The sequence below is a fragment of the Emydura macquarii genome, unplaced genomic scaffold (assembly GCF_026122565.2).
Source record: "Emydura macquarii macquarii isolate MOO-44397 ecotype Brisbane River unplaced genomic scaffold, CSIRO-AGI_Emac_v2 contig_2199, whole genome shotgun sequence".
Classification (NCBI taxonomy): Eukaryota; Metazoa; Chordata; order Testudines; family Chelidae; genus Emydura; species Emydura macquarii.
In genome coordinates, this window is record NW_027132336.1 from 164,677 (window position 1) to 186,352 (window position 21,676).

Sequence of the window (21,676 nt, forward strand, 5' to 3'; positions counted from 1 at the left end):
ATAATGCTTTTGAAGGAATCTCTCTGCATTTGGGGTCTGCTTCATTACTTTATATTCTGATCTTACCTGAAACCATCATCCATGGACCAAGCATGAAAAACTAAACTAAAAGTATAGTGTGTGTGTGTGAGGAATAAACACTGATAAAACAATTGGGAGAGCCTGGAAAAGCCAGAGTCTTTTCCATCCCTAACATCTATGGAAAGGAAAGATGGTGACTCTTCTCTGAGACACATGTATATTCATCCATACCGCTCTCCAGGCAGGTCAACCCCTTAGTTTCTCAAGATCAATGGAGCTTATTGGAAGTCTCTGGACTCTGTACACAAGCCAGAGAATATGCTCAATTTGCCTGGCTCCAAATATCTCTTTTGCCTCACTATTTATTTTCCAACTGACTAAATCTCTGGTAAATTTAATCTATCCCCCAATCAGAACCGACAAAGTAAAAATTGAGTTTAAAAAAATACCCAGTGGAAGAAATCAAAATACGTCGCTGTGAACTGAATATTTTTCTACCAATCACACGGCTGCTTTTTAGTTTTAACCTCTGTTTAAACAGGAAATACAAAGGAGGGGGTCATATATTGGTGAAGCCAGTGGGGACAGGTCAGGAAAGACGGTTCTTTTTGCTTTTGTCCTGACTCCCGGACTGTAACATGATGCAATCCCTCCCCTGTACTGAAATGGGTTGAAATGACAAAATCGGGATGGAAACCCCCTTCCTTTTTCCCAAAAGGTGGGGGAGGATAATGAAACCCTCTGCTGTACAAAGCAGTAGCCTCTCTGGGTTGGGACAGCCCATCAGACAGGCTGGTGCCTTGCACTGGAGATTTAAGTCACAAGGATCACAACCAGATGGCATTATCTGTGAAGAGCTCAACCCAGTTTTTCGCTCTTTCAAACCCTACGCAAGGGTTGCATCATGTAACAGTGCCGGAGTCAGGCGAAAAAACCCCAGAGATCTTGCAAGGAGGGCGGGGGGCGGACAGTAACTGACTGAACTGCTGCCGCCTGATGCTCTGGCCCCATCACAGCTTTTTCCATGTGCTTCTCCCAGCCAAAAAAGAGAAAGACTTTTTTGGCTCTGGGGTAGTTGCTTTCCAAACAACTTCCAGCCCCGGCTGTTTGTTTGCAGGGGCTGCCGGGAGGATCATCAGAGCCTGGCCGGAGGAAGCCCCTTTCTCATTGCAGAGCCCCCTGTCGCCGAGCCCAGCTGGCCCTTGCTGCCTTGGCATTGGCTGTGCAGCTGGCGGGGAGGGGGGGGAAGGTTTGTACACAGGGAGCCGGGAAAGGGGCAGCCGAGCGAGCATCCAAGCAGCCGAGAGACGTTTCCTACCTGGAGCGCGCGGTCCGGCAGCACTTCCCTTCTCCGCAGCACAAAGCCCGGCGCCTGCCCAGAGACCCCCGAGCAACAATGGGGAGAGGGCGCGCGGGCAGGGCGCTGCTCCACTCCGGGACTGGAATTGGAAGGGGGTGGGGAGAAGGAGGAGCAGGAGGCAGCCGAGCCGAGCCCCGCACGCTCAGGGAGTATCATTCACACGTGCCAGAGCCGGCCCAGACTGGCGGCTCCTCTGCCCAATGAGCCGCCAGCGCCGGGAGGAGGCGGGGCCAGGCAGAACAAAGGAGGGAGGGGGGAGGCTGCCCCGCCTAACCCCGGCTCCGGGGCAGGTGGGTGTTGGCGGGGCTGCACCCCGAGAGGACACAGCGGCTCGGTGCTCCTGGGGGGGTGTCGAGCACCACCCTGGGGACTAGGGGGCTGCAGAAGGGATGAGGGCTAAGGAGGGGGCAGTTCTTGGAGATCTAAGGCCGTAGAGATCCAAGCAGAGATTGGGGGGTCTTGGGGACAAGCAGAGATTTGGGGGGGAGGTCTTGGGGACAAGCAGAGGGCCGCTAGCTGCTGTGGATTCTACCTGGGGAAAAGCAAGTGCCGGGGGGGAGGGGCTGTAGGCTCCTGGTGGGGGAACATGAGAGGTTGAAGCTGGAGTGCAAGTCTGGTGCTTGTGGGGACAAAGGGGGGGGGGGATACAGTCTCCTCCAGGATTTTGACTCTTAGTAAATGATACTTCTTCCCTATTGCATTTTGCCCCCCAAGTCCTATCTCACCGCAATGCAGGATGCTCATTGCCCCCTCATTTCACCGTTAATTTCATGCAGCCATACAAATGTCTGGCTTCTTAGCATGAGTAAACCATGGCGGGTGACATCCCTTCCAGCTGAACTTTGTGCTGTAATAATTGTGGCGAACACCCAGTTGACTTCTATTTTACCGGTTATCTAGGGGCCAGTGTAAACCGCACAAGCCATCTCTTAGCTCCAAACGGTCTATGAGCAGACCTATGCTGCCTGCAAATGCAACAGGCATAAAGCCTGCACGTAAGGAGGAAGGATGCCAAGACAGAAAAGTCCTGCTGCACAAGACATCCAAAATGCTCTGCCTCCAGCCTTCTTCTCTAGTCTGACAGCATTTCCCCTGTTCCTACCCAGAGATGTCTTAAACTGGGATAAAGCAATCCAGAAGCCTGAGCTTGGCTGTATTGAAAGCAGTACCTGTTTAATTAAGCCTTTGATTTTAAAACCTGTTTGGTTAAAATGGTGCAAAATCTTGTGTGGACACTTTTAAATCAGTTTAAACCTGGCTTATTTCGATTTAGCTTAGTTCGGGACTGGTTAGACAAATTCCTATCCGGGATGGTCAGTTGGTTCTGCCTCAGTGCAGGAGGCTGGACTAGTTGACCTCTTGAGGTCCCTTCTAGCCCTATATTTCTATAACACAAACCAGATTTAAATATAAAGGTGTAATTTAAGATGAGTCACTAATTTAAACCAGGTTTAAATCAAATGAGAACTGTCCCTAAAGAGTTTTGGACTGATTTAGTTACTTTGGTTTTTAAATGTATTTGAAGTTAAAATGGTGAAACTTGGAATATAGACAAGACAATAGGCAGGCACTGATTACTAGTTCAGTTTGAAGGTTCCTATTGTTTCAAAAAGAACATTAATTTACATGTATACCTAGAGCATTGGACAGGTACATTTTTAAACTTTGCCCAGGAACTACTTAAATTATAAATTCTTTGGGGCAGGGCTTGTGTTTGTAGAGAACCTCACACAATAGGGACCTGGTTTGCATCTGGGTCTGTTAGGTGCTACTGAATACAAATCATTAATGGGAGAGAAGGGCAGAGGTGCTCATTCTTGCTGTCTTGCCCGTGCCAAGATAGGAGATGACAAAATAGGATCTACAGCATCCTAGGGGCAAACAGTCGTAAGGACCTCTAACCTCTTCCTGGAGCTTGTGGATGTGGGAGACTTCTGTGAAGACAAATTTAGCTACAAATTCCTCCTAGGGGGACACCCTGCTTAAAGTTGGGGGCCTCCAAAGGACTTTTTTGTTGTTGCGATTGTTGGTTCCTGCAACGTTTTTAAAAAAAATAATTTGCTGGTTACAAACTTTTAAGCATTGCTTTCTCATGGTTGAGTGGCATATTAATTTTTTCAGCTCAGTTTTGTAGTCAATATTTGTGGATGGTAACTATTCACCTTTAATTTTTATTTGCTTACTAAAAAAAGTGCATGCCTCACCCTTGATTAGTTACATTTATTTCTGAATCCCTGCTTGTAGCAATTTTTGTTTCTCTTTTCACACTATGCTAACTGCTAACATTGCATTGGGATGCCTTTAGAAGGAGCATCTCCACTGAGAGGAGTCTCTCATTTCTCTTCTGTATGTCATGAAATATGAAATTGTTTGAGAGTCCAGGGACCCCTAATTCCTCCAATCAAATATGTAATCTATTATGTTAACCCATTGTTGGCAAAAATATTTCTGGGGTGCGCCAATGCCATGTTTGATAGTTTTACATTTTAAAGCGTTGTTCTTCCTACTGAACAAATTGCTGAATTCAGTGACTAAAATAATTTACTGCTACTTTTTACTGCTATTATCCCTGCAGAGCAAATGTAACTGGGTAAGCTGGGTGACCTTGTGCTTCATCCACAGAATTGTTTACTGAAGTTGAAGTGATTTGAACTGTGCTTCCTAACTAAATGAAGTGTGTTTCACAGGTGCAACTTAGGGTATATTTTGGTTTGATGAATCTTTATTATTGGTGATGATACATCAGAAAGAACCCCGTTTGACTTTCAGATCTTATGTTGAATTTGCATAGCTGAGAGGTAGACAATACTTTGTTTTTCCCTCTTGTAAACTGAAGGCCTTTCATATGGAGTCACTGAGACAACAAATATCAAACTGCACATAGCTTTGTTCACTAAGATTATAATTAATGTTGATCCAAAACTCATTTACATCAGGATATTACACAATGGAGTTTAATAAAGATGTGCAAAGATTCATTTATGGAGCTATGTCATTATACACCAGGATATGCCCCACTGTTTCTACTACAGGAAATCTGCCTCTTTCGTCATGTATATATGTACAGTGTCTATCATAATAATAATAAAACTTGGGAGAATATGGTATTTTCCATATTAAATGCAATTTGCAAATCAAGTTTATTTTAGAAATTCCACTTTACACAATTTTTTGCAGAATGTTACTCAGCTTTTCCTCTGTAGAGGTGCAGAAAAACAGGGTTACTTACCAGTAACTGCTGTTCTTCTTCGAGTGCTTACTCATGTCCATTCTATTATAGGTATGTGGACATGAGCAAGCACTCAAAGAACAGCACAAGTACTGTGCATCACTTAAGTCCTAAAAGTAGGGCTCGTGTGGGATTTAAGCAATGCAGGGGCATGTGCTGGTCCTCTGCACAGGGGTGAATTGCACCCTCTAGGAACAATACTTTTTGCTATATGCTGCTAGGGATGCTAACTACAATTCTCATCTATCTGTAGGGGTCTAAAAGATCTTTAAGCTGCTCCTTTGAGAACTTGAGGCAATTTGTGTGGGGGAAAAGATTACCCCTATTTTACTGAATCTTCATGTGTGACTGAAAAAAAATTATTTCCCTACCTACATTCTTCCTTTGTGGACTTGTGGCTAACAGACATAACCCTTCCCCCCCATAAAACATGATTTTTAGTTTGAGAGAGAATTAAATATAGCCTGACCCTCTGCAGTCCTTTCTCAGACAACTCTCCCATTAATTTCAGTGGGCTTTGCACTTGCTTAGCATTTTCTGTCAAAACAATGAGCTAAATTAATTTCAGGTTAAGCTCCTGGCCCATACATATATATTACAAAGGGAAAACTTGTGCATTTCATTTTTTTAAATATCCTGGAGCCAATTTGGTCTATTTTATTACACTGCCAAATCTACTAAGACCAAAATTTTCAGCACATCTTAGCTTCTTGATTGTTGTATGCAATATTGTAACTGTGTTGGTCCAAGGATATTAGAGAGACAAGATGGATGAGGGAAGTTGGTCCAATAAAAAGATATTACCTCACCCACCTTGTCTTTTCTTGACTGTTGTCTCTATGGTTCCAGCAGGCTTCAAAAGAGAAGACCTCAGAAATCCTCTTTAACCAACATTGCCTGAGAAGGATGCTTAGCACAATTCAGTGCAGTGACTCCAGACTCTTTAGGCAGAAGGAAAAAGAGGATGGGGGTCCTTTAAAGGTTCCCTATCATATTTGGGTTACAGGGAAGGGGGAGGGGAAAGGCTGTTGACTTACCTGAGTGAAGCCAAGAGGAACAGAAGAGGCCGGACCGGGTAAGGGTACTGACCCACCATTATATGGTGGGGGTATTTTATACCCCCTGCATTCCAAAAGGAACTCTTTTAGTCTCTCTTGGTCACTGATCATCATCAGCTGCTCTAAGAAGGCAGCAGAGGCACCTGACATGGTTTCACGTGCCCACAGGGCCCCACAATGTAGGGTTGAATGCCCTCAGGGTGACCAGCAGGGTCCCAGCGAAGACTAGATGGAATCACCTCAGGATCACAACCAGGGCAATGTCAGGACCCAGAGGAGTATAGCTGTTTTCCCCTGGCTGTCCCCTCTCCCTCCACAATTCCATATGCCAGAGCATGTGCTAGGGGATGTGCATGTGCAGCTGTTTGGGGGAAGCCCAATGGCTGGGTTCCAGGGTGGCTGGCCAGAGTAGTCAGTGGGTGACAAGTGGGCTGGTGGGGCTCTTACCCCCAAGAGCGAAAGTATGCATAATGCAGGCAAGTGGGGCAAGGTATCTGGCTGCACTTTCCCCACCATTACTGAGCTGTAAGGAGCCAGAAGGGAAAAATAGGGCAGAAGCAGGGACATCTGGACAATAGGCCTCTGGGTGGGCAGCCAATTCTCAGAGATGTTCACAGCTGGGTCTTGGTCACAAGGCAAATCTGAGTTGGTATGGCAAGAGGGGCATGCTCTGGGACCAGCTGATGCCCCTCTTACACGCTTTGTATACCAGGGTAAAAATGATCTGGATTTTGTTAGTGTGTTGACTTCATAGAAGGCAGAGAGATTCAGGGCAGATCCTGAATCTTTCCCTGGGGACAACTGTAATCGGGTTCAAAATGCTGCAGAGAAGAATAGTGTGGGGAGCTGCCAGGCCCCCCCAGATTGACAAGGCTAAAAGGTGCGTGAAGCACCTGAATGAGAAGGATTGGTAATCACACACATACACTCTCACATTAATTAACGGGAGAGTAAGTGATCTAGCAGAGCAGCACATATTAGAAAATATCAAAGAAAGAATGCTCGGATGGTTGGGAAATGTACACCAAAAGGAAGATGGGAGACATGCTAAGCAAGCATTGAATTGGGTGCTCATGGAAGGAAAGAGAAAGTGAGGGAAGCCAAGTAAGAACTGGCAGAAGACCATGACAAAGGATATCGACTGCACTGGCATCACCTGGGAAGAAGTACCACAAATAGCAAACAACTGTAATCAAGGGAGGATTAATTAATTAAGTTTTACTTACACCTTAGCTCCTCCTGTGCTGTTGCTGCATTGGCAGTCCAATTCCTCCAGTGCTGGAACCAGAGAATGATAGAACAACAGCCAGGCTATAAACAAGACATGTCGGGTATACAATAATTGAAGTATATGCACCAACAAATGCAATAGCCAACAGTGAAAAGATACATTTTAAGAGCAAGAGCAGCTTTGAATGGGCACTCAAGAACGTGCCACAGAAGCTGCTCCCCATGCCCTCTGGAAGGGTGCCAGGCCCATTGCCAAATATGGAATTTCAATGTCTGGCCACAGACACCCACTGGAAGAAGGCTGTGCAGGGACACCACTTTAGGCAGAGGCTCAAAGACTCTCTCAAAGGTGAGCTAGTATAGATGGAATCTCTGCCTAACCTGGGAGCTTTAACCCATCTTTGCATCTAGATTGATGAGCAACTAATGGAGAGAGCCCAAGAAAAGCATTGTGCTATCCAATCCCCAATGGCTAGAACTCTTCTGCCTTCCATGGTCTCACTTGTCCTACCATACCCCAAACCAATGCAAGTCAACCAAATCCAGCCCTACCTCTCCACCGACAAAAAGAACCATCATCGGGCACCGGGGTTGTGCCTGTTGCAACCGAGTGCCCAGCCAAGTTCTGGACCACCCCTGTGTCAGTGTCATGAGGTTCATTCACCACTGTGGCAAATCCGCATGGCTCTGTCTAGGGAATTAGCTCTGGTCCAGTCTAGCATCCTTCCATCATCCACTCACCCATCTCTCTCTGCGACTTGGGGTGCTCTCTCTTTCTGGGACTCAGCCCTCTGGCTAGGTCACTCTATAGTTCCCCCTTCCAGGGTATCAAAGTTCCTCTGGACCAGCTGGCATCTCCCAAAATTGTATGCCACTTCCCAGTGGCTGGTAGGTGAATTTGGGCCCACCTGCTACTCTGGTTTCCAGCCCAGAAACCCTACAATCAGCAGCCAAGGGCTGCACAATCTCTAACCTTGCTGCTTTTTTCCTGAGCTGCTTCCTACTCTGCCTCCCATAGGCTTTTTCTCTTCCACCTCGTGGTAAACCCTTCCTTCAAGGCCAGGATCCAAAGGCCTCTTTCTCTCCCCAGGTTTCTTCTTTTTCCCCTATCTAAACCTAGAGAATGACTACCAGCTTCCACATTATAGCCTCTTTCTGCTGCAAACTTCCTGGCTTTATACCTTAGCTAGCTTCTCCCTCAGCTGGGCTTTATCAGTCATTAGTCATTTTCATTCAACCTCGACTCTAAACCCAGGTGCAGCCTATAACATTAATTGGCCTTATCTGTGTCATCTTAACCCCTTCATGGCTGTTATGGGGTAAATATCCCATCGCAAGTGGGAAACACAAGAGCACAGCCTCAGTAGGGGAGCTAGGTTTGGAATAGTGCTTCACTCCTCTGCCCAGTGAATCATTTTGCCACCTCTCCTCCAGAACCTTGGCAGCCCCTAACTAGCACACTACCTCTCTGAATCTCCATTTTCAACATCAGCATTCTGCTGTGCCAGACATCCACCTAGAAGCATTGGTCAACTTGGGTGCCTCAGGCGATTTTATCAGTCGGAACTTTGTTAAGGGGCATCGAAGTCCCATCCTCAGCAAGGACTTCCCTGAGCTTGTGGATGCTATTGACGGGTCACTCCTCTCTTCAGGTCCCATCACACATCAGACAGTCCTCTGGAGGTCATCACCATTGGCAATCACCAAGAGATCTCACAGTTCCAGGTCATCTGTGCTCCACATTCACTGGTCTTTCTTGGCATCCGTGGCTCATCACGCATGACCCCTGAATTAGCCAGCACTTGCAATCTATACTCTTCTGCTCCCTGCGGTGCTAACAAGCATGCCTTCCCACCTTTGGTCAACAGCCAGTCACATTCTGCATCACACTTCCGCCCCCGAAATGTGGTGCCCCAAACTGGAAACAATACTTCACTTGAGGCTGTATTAGCACAGTTTGGAGAAGAAGAATTACTTCTTATGGCTTGCTTGCAACATTCCTGAAAATTCTCACGTTCTTCTGAGTAATCTCACTGGGACATTTTACAACACCTGTATTTACATAGCACTTCTTCCTAATTACCCTCAGTTAAATAGCTTTTTCCATTGATTACCATGATGTATTTTCTTCATTTCATTTATATCTTAGATGTATTGAGTCAACCATTTTTTAAATTGAAAGTTAAGAGCCATATTTTCATGTTGCCAAGAAAGTAAGACCAGATTAATAGTTTTAGAATGCTTTCTAACATAATGTAAAGATACAGTGGGTCAAATGCTGAGTGCTTACTATTTTTTTTTTCTCGTAAAAACATTCTATGTTCTACTATTCTATGTTCTACTACATTCCTTATCTGTTCAGTTCAAGGGGACTCTGATGGAGTAATGGATGAACAAAAATTTTCACTAACAATAGTTTGGTTTATGGACACTTTCTCTTTTCATGATACTTAAAGCATTTTGAGATCTGTGCATTAAAAATACTGTGTAAGAATAAGTATTATTATTGTTATGTTTGCTTCTACATACAGTGGATCCAATTCTACTCTTACTGACATCAACAGAAGTTTTGCCACTGATTTCCTAGTAAGTAGGACCAGGCGCAAAGGTATTTTTAGGCATAATCTAATTCCAGAATGATGCAGTATGTGATGCCATAATAATATCCCATTAGAACAGCAATACTATTACAGTCATTAAATGATTTGTAGCAAGACTGAAACACATAGTTTAACATAATTACATGCATGTGAGTATATTCCAGATGTGAAATTTACATTTAATGTATAGGTTCAATGTGTTTTCCACTCTTATTTGCACACTGCATCCTAAAGCTGCCTTATTTCCAGTGTAAACTAAGTAAAAAAATCACTTAAAAAAAAAAAAAAGCTAGGAAAAGCACACATTTTATCGCTCATGAAACATGATTTAACAACTCAGACTAATTTATGGTATGATTCTGTTCCCTCTGAAGTCAATAGAAAAATTCTATTTAACTTAAATGGGAGCAGAATTCTATTCTATGTTCTACTACGTCCCACATCTTTTATCCAAGCCCCTATTTAAGGAAAGGGCCATTTTATGGGCCTTTTTTGGGAAGGGATCTGATTCATTTTTTAAATGGAGTAGACAGAAATTACTACAATAAAGTAATAATACATATTTATGAGTAAAAATTTTTATTGTACTATGAACATGGGCATTCATGCACTGCCAAAAAAATTAGTAGAGCAAAAAATAATCAAATTACAGCAATAATCTTTTTCTGAAATACTAAGCCATTTGAAGATGAATATATAATTCTCACATCAGTATGAAAAACTATTTTGGCTATGCTTGGGGGATTATGTAAAGGTAAATTGAATCATGTCACTGCTAAAACAGAATTTCAAAGTCTTCTCCTTTTTACCTCCCATAAAATTCCCTCTTGATTAACTAGATAGAATTTATGCATAATTCAGGTCTTTACTGTTTCATTACAGAAACAGTGTAGTTACAGAACTAGAGTCTCAAGTGATTCTGAGGGACGAATTGTGCTGTCATATCTACATTGTATCACAGAGAGGAGGGCAACATTGTAGGTTAAGCATGTGAAAACCCCAAAGTAGTTCACTCATTTTACGATGTGTCAAATTGTGGAGGGTCCTTTGCAAGGAGCTCAGCCTCCCCAAGGCCCCTGAAGTCAGACTGATGTCAGTCAGAGTCAAAATGCTCAGCCCTTTACAGGATCATATCCTTTGGTGTTTTGTCAACTGTACAAACTTTCAACTGGTGTAAAACAGCATCACTCCATTGAGGCCAATAAAGCTATGCAGGTTTACACCAACTGAGGATCTGGCCTTTGTCTTCATGCTGTCCATCACAAATTTCTACAAAGAGGCACGTCTTGAATGGCAAAATTCTTCATATCCTACTATCTTACGTAACCCACTGGTCAGTGTGTTACATGTCCCCATCATTGCCTATACACCCAGAATGAGAGTTTGTTACAGCATCCAGTAACAGAGCCTGCCTCTAACTCAAGCTGTAGCGACTCATGCTTGCAACTCTGGAGTTTCCTGGTTCAGTGTATTGGCTAAGACTGACACTACACTGTCATGTAGTTGGAGACTCACGTTCTCTGTGGATTGGGCACATATTACACACACACTGATGGTGGGTTATACTTACTCCAATCGCATAAGTGAGTTTGATGCATATATTGCCCCCTCAGTCAGCAGCAGAAGTCTCACTGTCAATGATGGGAATTGCATGCATAGATCCATTATCCTTTTGGGAAAATAACAGGGTTGAGACTCTTCAGATATTTAACTAACAGGGAACTGTATAGTTGCATGGAGTGAACACATCAGAAGGAAAACTGCTTATATAGATTGTAGTAGTATATATATCAGGTAAAAGACATGGTGGGGGCATATTAACGTTGGGCCCCCAAGAAGCCACAATTAGGTCATGTGGCACAGTGATGAATATTCTCTATTTCATTGTCTCTTGACAATCATAGGATATCTTTTGTGTTAAGGGATTAACCAATATATGTTAGTCCCTGAAATTTATTAGGGAATATGGCTCACGTCGACCTTTCAATTACTTTCTGCGTCATCATAAGAGAAAGTTACATATAGTAACTGGAGGTTCTTCAAGATGCATGGTTCCTATCTGTATTCTGCTGAGGGTATGCATGCTCTCCATGTGCCTGAACACGGAGAATTTTGAAAGCAGTGTCGGTCCACACATGCCCTGGCTCATCTGCGCTGCCGACCAAGCAGATATAGGGCAGGGTGGATCAACCAGCTCTCCTGTTCCTTCTCCACTGCGAATCAGAGAAGATCCAAAGAAGAGGGGAAGGAGGGCAGGTAGTGGAATACAGATAGGGACCATGCATCTCAAAGAACCTCCAGTCACTATAAGGTAAGTAACTTTCTCTTCTTCATCGCATGCTGATCCCTATGTGTATTCCACTGTGGGTGACTGACAAGTAGTACTCAAATAGGAGGATGGTGTGAAGTTGTAGATGGCAGAGCTGAAAAAAGGGCTGCTGTTCCAAAAGATGCATCAGCAGAGGCATCCTGCACCAAGGCATGGTGTCTTGCAAACATGGTGCTACTGAGTGCCACATAGCTGCCTTACAAATATCAAGTAAAGACATCTTTTGTAGCAATGCCAAGATGTTGCTTGTGCTCCTGTGGAATAAGCTCTGACTCCATAAGGAGGGGAAAGATTAGACAGCTGATAGAGCAAAATACATCCTGAGCTCCATTTCAAGATTCTTTGAGAAACTATAGCCTGACCCTGTACCCTTTCTGCTATGGTGACAAATGGTCTAGGGAATTTCCTGATAGCCTTTTACCTGCAGAGAATAAAAACAAAGTCTCTCTGAATGTTAAGAGAATAAAGCCTCCTTTCTTCTGAAGATGTGCAAGGTTTTGGGAGGAACACAGGTAAGTAGATGAACTGGTGTAGGTGAAACTCGGAGACTACTTTGGGGGTGAATTTAGGGTGTAAATATAATGAAACCTTGTCCTTATGGAATATAGTGTACGGAAAATTCACCATTAATGCCCCAAACTCATCAGCTCCTGCAGCTGATGTGATGGCAACCAGCAATACAACTTTCATGGATAGGAGTGACATGGAGCAAGAAGCTAATGGCTCACAAGGAGGCTTAGCGAGTACTGAGGAACCAGGTTCAAGTCCTATTGAAGAGTAAGCTTTTTTATATACAGAAAGGTTCTGATTAGGCCTTGCCAGAATCTGTTAGTCAGATGGTCTGAGAAGATCAAGTAGCTCTATGAAGGTGGATGGTATGCACTGATTGCTGCCAAGTGGCCCCGTAAGGACAGAACTGCTGTCTTCAAGGAAAGAATATAGCCCAGAATGAGAGGAATATCTGCGGCTCTTGGAGAAATACATCTTTGATGCACCCAGATAAACGCTTCCGTTTGGCAAAGTAACATTTCCTAGTTGGATCCTTCCTGCTATTAAAAGTATTTTTTGTACAGCTTCAGAACATGACTGCTCTAAAGAAGATGCCCATCCAAAAACCAGACCCTGAGATGAATTGTTGGGCATTTTTGCAGACAGCTCAGTAAAGACCTCTACTCAATTGGCAAGTGCTGTAAAAAAACAAACAAGATTTTAGATTCCTAAGGAATGGGATGGTAAGTAATATGGAGAATAATATACTTTTATATAATTGTGTAGCCCTACCTGGAGTATTGTGTACAGTATTGGCCATCTCATCTCAAAAAGGAGATTGCAGAATTGATCAGGGTGATGAGAACGATCATGGGCTTAAAAAAACCTCTCATATAAAAAGAGATTGAAAATTGGGATTGTTTACCTTAGAAAGGAGGTGAATAAGGGTGGACATGATAATAGAATATAAAAAAATAAATGGTACATGAAAAGGTAGATCAGGAACTTCTGTTCTCCTGTTTTGTAACACAAAAACAAGAGGAAATTCAATAAAATTAAAAGGTTGGACATTTAAAAAGTGAAAAAAAGAAATGCTTTTTCACATAGCATGTGATTAAACTGTAGAACCCACAAGAAATCATTGTGGCCAAAAACTTAACAAGATTAAAAAAAAGGAACTGGATATTTATATGGATTGCAAGGTATCAAGACATCATAATTAATTATAAATATTTTGTGGAAGGGATATTAAACCTCATCTTTTAGGCTTAAGCCAATCTCTACCTACTAGAGATCAGGATGAGAACTATGTAGGGGGAGATTACATTATATCTGCCTACTGTGGGGTTTTTATACATTCTTCTGGAGCATCTGAGGTTGATCACTATTGGAGACAAGACACCTTGGGTCTGATCCAGTCTGGGCATAGCTATATTCCCAAACTGTTTCGGGTGCTACACAACCGATTTAACAGTTAAAAAAAGAAGAAAAGAAACCTGCTAAAAGTAACAAAGAGCCATCATCATAATATTCAAGGTGTCTAAAACTCACCGAGATGGGAGGCAAAGATGATAAATATGAAACCAAAAGTTGTCAAAGAGAAAATGCTTGGAGGGAAATGAACAATTTTATGGTGGTTTTGTTTTGTTTTTAAGAGAGAAATGGGCTGATGTAAGGAGGAAATTAGACCCTCGTCCTAAGGCCAATCACTGCAAAAGGGCAAGCACCTGGTAATTTACAGCTTGCTGGTATCCCAAGGTGGTGAGGGAGTGCAGATATTTGTCAGGATGAGATTCAAGAAGGAGGTGTCTCGAGTAGCCAGGCTTGTACCATTAACGATAGATGTTCTATACCAGATGTGTGGTCAGTAGAGTCACAACTCTGACGAGGTCAGACCACTTTGCCCTTCCTGTTTTGCTAATAGGAGGTGGGGAGGGGGAAGGGTCTGGCTAGATGGGAGGGTGATTTTGTCATAGAGAAGGGGGTAGCAGTGTGGAAAAGGTAGAGAAACCCTTCATTACGGGCTTAAAAAATACCAGTGCCAACTTAAAAAAATATTAACAATAATAATAAAAAATCAATCTGCCACTTGTTGCTCAGAATTGCATTAAAATGGAAATAAAATTGTCATAGCCTGCCCCTTCCTGGGCACACAACTTGTTTTCAACACCGGTGTCTCTGGGTTATTGGTGCAGCCCTTTTCCCCTCTAAGGTACCTCTCAGGATACTTGCCTGTAAATACACGGCAATCCTAGCTGCTTTTCCTAACTTTATTTCGAGGGCACTGCAGATCTGTTCAATACCCATCTATTGACTACGCCTCTGACTTCTGGGTTTGAAAAACCACTAAACTTTGATTGCACGAGATTAAACATTACAATAGCTGTCAGTAACCTGCTTCTTACTCCAGGAGGGAAAAGCCTAATCTTATAAGAGCCTAGCAGTGCTTCCCTTCCTGATCACAGTCTAGCTCCGTGACCCCCTCTGTGATCCAGCTCCCTCTTTTCTCAAGAACCAACCATCCATCCTTCAAATTCAACCCCTTCAAAGCTCCAGATGGGCAGTCTGGGTGCAACTTCCATCCAGGAGTCTGAGGCTATGTCTCTCTGTGCACTCAGTGGCATGTGTTCTTTTCAGTCTTCGTACCACACATACTCTGCCATGCAATTCCACGTAACAATACTTATCCTATAACTTCATCTCACGTCATACAATTTCAAGTTACCATTTTGCCTTCTCTACAAAACCATCAGTCCGCATGGTCACAAGGGAATATATTTCTATCGAATGGCATGCAGCACAAACAACTTATAAACTATGGCTCTCCAGGGTCAGGGCATAGTCAAAAGTGATGCCACGATTCTTAACCTGACTCACTGGCTAAGAAAGAATCTCCCACAACAAGCAAGGACACAGAAGAGAAGCAAGTTTTCACATCAACAGCCTTTACCCAACAGCAGGGTAGAGGGCTGAATAGCACCAGGACAGCCAGCTGCTATCATCATCCAAGTATTTCTTTGTAGCTGAGACTGGGCTTGTGGAGCCACAGGGAAAAGACACACACTTGTGTATCATCGACATATAAATGATACCTGACCATGTGTTTAGAACTTTAGAAGCAACCAAAAGACTACATATACAGGTTGAACAACATGAGACGTAGAACAGATCCATGTCTGTGAGAGCACACAGTTGCAAATCATTATCAATTGACTCCTATGTTTTAGTTCCAGCCACACCACAACTGTCCCTCAGTTGCCCAAGTAACCACTCTGCAACAAAACTGGATGCTGATCCAACGGCTGCCGAAGAACATTATGACCATCCCTGACAAAAGCCACCTCAACTCCAAAAGAAGGCTGGGAAGTAGATTGTCACAGGTTTCCAACTTCACCCAGACTTGAACAGCAACTGCCTTTCCAATCACCCTCCCAAAAATGTGGTGGTTGCAGACTACTTGACAGTTGGCAAGCATTCCTGTTTCAAGAGGGGGTTTGCTGAAACGGAGGTGAATGTCTGTATGTTTTTATGGACAGTCTGCACCCTCCTTTTGCTAAGGAAGGCATTGAGGACTTCTGTAAACATCCATACTACAGCCACACCGTTGTTTAAAGTAACCAAGCTGGGCAAGCAGCAGGATGGATCTTGGGATGTCCTCCTCAGAAACAAAGTCAAATCCAGGCAGGGGAGCACAGTGCCTGTCAGGAAGCCATGGATCTTACAATCCAAAGGCCCAGAGAGCCTGCCCTGGAGCTCATCTATCTTATCTGCAAATAACATAACATCATTCTGCTGGAGATCAGCTGAAGGAACTAGCAGGGTGAAGCAGTCTGGCATGATCAGACTGTGCGTTACCTAAAAGAACTCAGCAGCAAGGTTCCTCAGCGTTTCATGTGACTGAGGAGAAATCATGGCTGTTGGCCTGTCATATCATTTCTGGACACACCTGAAATCCTTGTACAGAAGGTTATTGGATTCTACGTAGCTTCCCGCAACTATCTCCTTCCCAATTTGCATCTCAGCTGCTTCAGCTTTCAAAAATCTAAACAACAGTGTAACAGTGGCCTCTAGGCAGAAGCAGCAGCCAGTGTACAGCAAGGACTCAGGTAAAAGACATCCATCCCCTCTGATAATGGCAATCAGGGAGCTGACTGATTTCCTGTATGGAAGAGGAGCTCAGATATGCCCCAGCTCTAGTAGGTGTCTGTCATAGGATTCATTTGTCTTAAAAGCCAGGATGATGAAACAAACTGGCTTCAGCATTAGTCTGTGTGTGTGTGTGGGGGGAGGGTGTGTGTGAGAGAACTTCTGTACTGAAATGCATAAGGTGATGGCTGAACCACACAGCAGGGAAGACCTGACTGTCTGAGACACCTAGATCAGATCCATAGACAAACATGGAATCTCTGGGGGGGGGGGGGGGGAACCCATAGAATTCATTGCTTCATGAAGACATATATGGGCACCTCATAACTGATGTTGATAGGCACACAATGGTATTCCATATTTCAACAGATAGCTGCACTGAACATTTTATAAACTGTGAAGAGCATAGTCTAAAAAAGGATTGATGTCCTGCTACAAGTCCAGGTTTGTATCAGCCATTTCTGGACCACTTTACTAGATGGAAAATCCTGGCAAAGCTTTAAATAATTACCCTGTAACACACTTGTCACGTGTTATGTAGATTCCCCCCCCCGGATTTTCCATTTTGTAGAGCTATTTAGGATTGGCTATTGGAACTTTACAGATCTAGGAGAATACTGATTACTGTTTGTGTATGTCTGTTCACATGTAATAGATGTTCTAGGTTCCTGCATGTAAAATAAAGGAATAAAACCTTAATCTGCATTTCAAAGATAGAAGAAGGTACATTTTTAGAAATTAAAGGGTCAGATTATAGGTTAGGTCTACACTGCAATGGAAGATATGATTTGCAGTTTGAGGAAGCATACTCACGCTAGCTTTATTCTAGCTACCTTGCTAAAAATAGCAGTGAAGACACTGTTGTAGAGCGGGACATAGATGGTCAGAGCTGTGGTAGTCAGATGTAGTGGTCAGAGCAGTGGTGGTCAGGAACCAGAGATCAGAGATGGAGATAGATTCAGGAGTCAAACCAAGGGTCAGAGCCAGAGTCAGGAATCATGCCGGAGTCAGCAGCCAGGCGTGGGCATAGAAGCAGGGAGTCTGGAACAAAGCAGCAGGGCAGGAACCAGGAAAAGGACTTGACAGGGCAGGAATCAGAAACTAGGCAGGGCTCAAGAGTCAGGTGAGAAGGCAGGATCCATGTAGTAGCCAGCCAGAAATTCACTTGGTTGCTCAGACAACTTTCCTGTGCCTCTTTCTGGCTTACTGAGTCTGAGCCAATCAGAGAGGGCAGATGTCTCCTCCAACTGGAAGCTTTTTGGGCAATGCCTATGGTGAACTAGGGTCCGCCAGCTGGTGATACCACTGAGCTGCCAGATGGTAGCTGGGGGCCAGGGACCATGTTTAAGATCCATGATCCAACACAAGCATGGACTTGAGCGCAGGCTAGCTATGCAAGTACATATCTCAGGGGACTGTGTAGGCTTGTACAACATGTGCCAGCTTTTCTTCAATGCTGTTTTTATTGAGCTAGCTATATTAAAGCATGGGTATGTTTACACAACCTGCAAATCATACCTCTGATTGCAGTATAGACATAGCTTCAGTCACAGTAAGTCTGGTTTAACAGTTCTAGCAGTGTAAAATGGCCTTATTGTGAACGAGAATCAGGTTCCAAAATGTGCAAGGGAATACCTATGTAGGAGCAAAGTGCAGGTTAACATAATGTGGAGGTAGAAACTTCAAACACAGAAAGATCCACCAGTTGGTACCAACTGAAAATAAAGAACAGCATGTCAAATTGTGCTGCTTTTGTGTAGAACAGAAATTTTTCAAACCTTCATGGAAACCTCCTTAAGAGGGATGTGTTTGGCCCAACTATGGAAAAGTGTTTAAATACCAATGACTTTTAGGTTATAGTTGTAACAGGCTCATTAGAAACTGTAACATTAATGATCTGGCACACAAAATGCTTTTACTAAAATACACATGCAGGGTAGTGTAATGAAAATATAAAAAATGCTTGTTAAGGCAATATATTTAAAGACTTATAATGTCACTATGGGTGAAAGTCACACCAGTATGGAAGGCTTGAAAGGGACCCATGTACTACATAAGAGCTACTTAATCCTTATTTTGAGGATTTGTGCAAAGGGGTTGATGAGTATTTGGAACATGAGTGGATTTCATCCAGTGGGTGTAGATACAAGTCTATAGCTCCCACTGACTCCACTGGGAACAACTATTGGCAGAATTCAGTTCTGCGTTAAATATTATGGGGAATCCTCTCTCCTCAATATCTGAACACAATTCTCTGTAAGTGTAATGGGAGTTACATATTAGTATCAATAGAAGAACAGACTTATAGCAACATTACCATTTGAAATTACATACATTAAAATGATTAGCACATTTATTGAATTCTGTCTTCCTTTTAATGATTTTTCTAAACATATGTATTACCAGACAAAACATTTAGGTCATGAGAAAATATTTATTTCCAACAGCATGAATTTTGAATGTTAATTGGAAGAAGGCATGTTCAACGTGACAATTTCTCCATCACTGGACCAGTCAAACTAGTGTGAAGCAGTGCATATATTAAAGTTACTTTAAGGAAATGCAAAAAGTCAGTGATGTAGAAGATGAGTACAAATATCCAAGACAGTAAAAATGTAGAACGCTAACATATGGCTGAAAAAGTACTTTTTTTTTTAAATGCTCTTCTAGCATCACATAAAACTAGCAACTCACTTTAAAAACATTCTTCATCAGCAACTGTATTTTTGACCATATGAAATTATTAAATTTAATACTGTCTTTCAGCTGGAAGAGATCTTAATATCTAATGCTCATATCAAACACGTAGATTTTGTTAACTTTGCTTGTTATTTAAGATAAAGTTTCAAGGTGCTGCACCAATATTACATAGGTTTTTTATTTGATTTGTACAGAAACATGCAAATATTAAAGAACAAGGGTTTTTATAATAGGTATATTTGGTTACCATTTGATAATTATTGATAGAGCACATCAAGCTTTTTTTGTTGTTGTTGTTTTTGTTACATTTTATGCTGAACACTACTATTCCACAGCTACTAAATTGCCACCATAGCTCTTAAGGCTTAAAAAAAAATGCCAAAGGATGGAGGAAATAAGTATGCCTTTAACGCTTTAACATATATTTACAAAACAATATTATTTTATATGTAGATATATATATATATAGAATTAAGATTACATGGTATTTGTATCAGCATGAAATGTAAAAAATCCCCAAAAGATCAGGAAAACACAAGTAACTGGTACTATACACCCTTGAACCAGTTTTGTATAAGGCTTTAGTTTTCCTAATGAATGGGACATAAAATATTTTTAGTAGATCTCTTTATATGTTTTAGTCATTATAACTGTATTTTGTTACAATATATTTTGTAATAAAATAAAAACTCTGTGTTGTAATCGAAGATAACTAGTTACCATTTAGATGTACGTGACCTTTGAGAGCGTAGCTTCCATCTAAAGTATAAGAACTAGATTTAAGGTGCTTTGATAGTTTTGCTTTCATTCCCAAAAAGTACCACACAAAAACAGTTGCAGTAAGTACTTGCTGAAATGCTTTTCTTTGGCCTTTACCACATTACTTAAAAAAAAATAGCCTATCATCTCCCTTTTGGAGAACTTTATGTTCATTAGTCATGTGATTTGTAAAAGTTCTATCATTATTGTGAAACTTATTGAAACAAAATGTTAGATGGATTTCTTTCATCACAGCGACATTTCTTTATCTTCCCTTTTAAAATTTCCTTTTTCATCAAGCAATAACCACAAGCAACAATTAATTTAAAGCTAGATTTCTGTATGTTGTAAACTGGCTAGGACCAAGAGCTGCTGACAGAACAGGCCTTTCATGCAATGTCAGCAAATTACCTCTATTCCAATGCACTGCCATATAATCTTTTCCTTTGTTTCCCTCACACATACACTAACACAACGAATCTGGACAATGGTTCAACAGTAACTGCATATGATAGTTCTGGCAAGACAATTTTTGTTTTGATTAAGCACATTATTTTTTTGTTTGTGAGAGGTTAGAAAAGCAGGGCTTTTTTCTTTAGGTCATTCCGCTTCCAAAGTGCCAGACGATCAAATTCTTCAATGTTCATTTTGAAGACTTCCTGGAACTCTTCAGGGGATAAGTGTCTCTTGAAAAAGAAAATACAAAGATACGGTAAGTGCTTTAATAAATAAGGAGTATTTCTCCTTTTCCTGCACTTTAACTCATACAATGAAACAACGTATTGGGATTTTCATTTAAATTCCCACACTGATTCTGAAAAAGATGGCATCAAAATCAATTAAGCTAAGATTTGTTGGGAAATGAAATTATTTATAGCAATGGCTTATTTGCACAAAAGAAAACTTTTCCAATAAAGTTCCCACTGAGTAGAAGCTAGGATCTTTGGGAAAGAGATATAGTTATTTATATGTATAACTTGATGACAGAACATACTGAAACCTATTTAAACCAATCTGGGAATTTAAAGAGATTATTATCCATGTAATTTCAGACCTGGATTTTTCCCCCTTGATCTATAATAAGTCCAATAGACACCATGATAGTTCACTAATCGTAGCATTGTAACAAAGGAGAGATCATGCTGTTAAGCTCTTACATGCAAAATGTGCTTAGATGGGTGTGGGATTAGAGTCATATCACAATGAGATGTTGTATAAAGCTGTTTTGAAATGACAGGAGCTGTGCTTTTATTTGATGTTTCCAGTTTATTCAGTATCAATTGAGATACAGAACAAAAATGAGAGAATTACAAAAATAATATTGCCAGTGGGGCTAACATAAGGGATCTCTGTGATAAAGTTATGCCTAATACCTAATTATTATATTTAGAGAAAAATCTGCAACGAATAAAGGTGCACAGCTCAACTATAAATGAAAATGATTTTTTTAGATTCTCCATTAGTTATTTTGGACTCAATTCAGTCAAAGCATTTTACAAGTATTAATTAATCTGTTAGGTAGAGATTATACCATATAAATTGATATGAGCAACAATTACCAAGAGTGACAAATAAATTTTTCAGAAGTGGCTCAATTTTCATTAATGCTCACAACTCTTACTGAAATTACTTCAAGCTGAGGGTGCTTAGCACATTGAAAATCAGCCCCTCAGTGTCTCAAGTTGTGTTCCCAAAAGCAAAGGTTTTCAAAACAACTGGCCAGTTTTTGCAAATGTTGGCCTAATCGGCTTCCTC

General features: G+C 41.9%; 2 protein-coding genes and 1 long non-coding RNA gene across 4 annotated transcripts in view; all 3 read right to left on the minus strand.

Moving 5' to 3' along the window:
• AFAP1 (actin filament associated protein 1) overlaps nucleotides 1-1,461 on the minus strand; it is a 155,747-nt gene extending 154,286 nt beyond the window's left edge. Inside the window, exon 1 of the mRNA XM_067558865.1 lies at nucleotides 1,340-1,461. The gene's annotated coding sequence lies outside the window, so the exon portion shown is untranslated. The remainder of the gene's footprint in view (nucleotides 1-1,339) is intronic.
• A 1,696-nt stretch (nucleotides 1,462-3,157) lies between these two features.
• LOC137160330 (uncharacterized) lies at nucleotides 3,158-6,980 on the minus strand. Its single transcript, XR_010921844.1, has 2 exons — nucleotides 6,895-6,980; nucleotides 3,158-3,414 (listed from the first exon to the last, which is right to left on the minus strand). It is a non-coding gene; the product is annotated as an uncharacterized lncRNA (long non-coding RNA).
• An 11,834-nt stretch (nucleotides 6,981-18,814) lies between these two features.
• ABLIM2 (actin binding LIM protein family member 2) overlaps nucleotides 18,815-21,676 on the minus strand; it is a 208,588-nt gene continuing 205,726 nt past the window's right edge. For both annotated transcript variants that reach the window (XM_067558866.1, XM_067558867.1), the window contains one exon: nucleotides 18,815-20,607. In XM_067558866.1, the coding sequence (XP_067414967.1) occupies nucleotides 20,494-20,607 (114 nt within the window). In that variant the 3' untranslated portion in view covers nucleotides 18,815-20,493. The remainder of the gene's footprint in view (nucleotides 20,608-21,676) is intronic.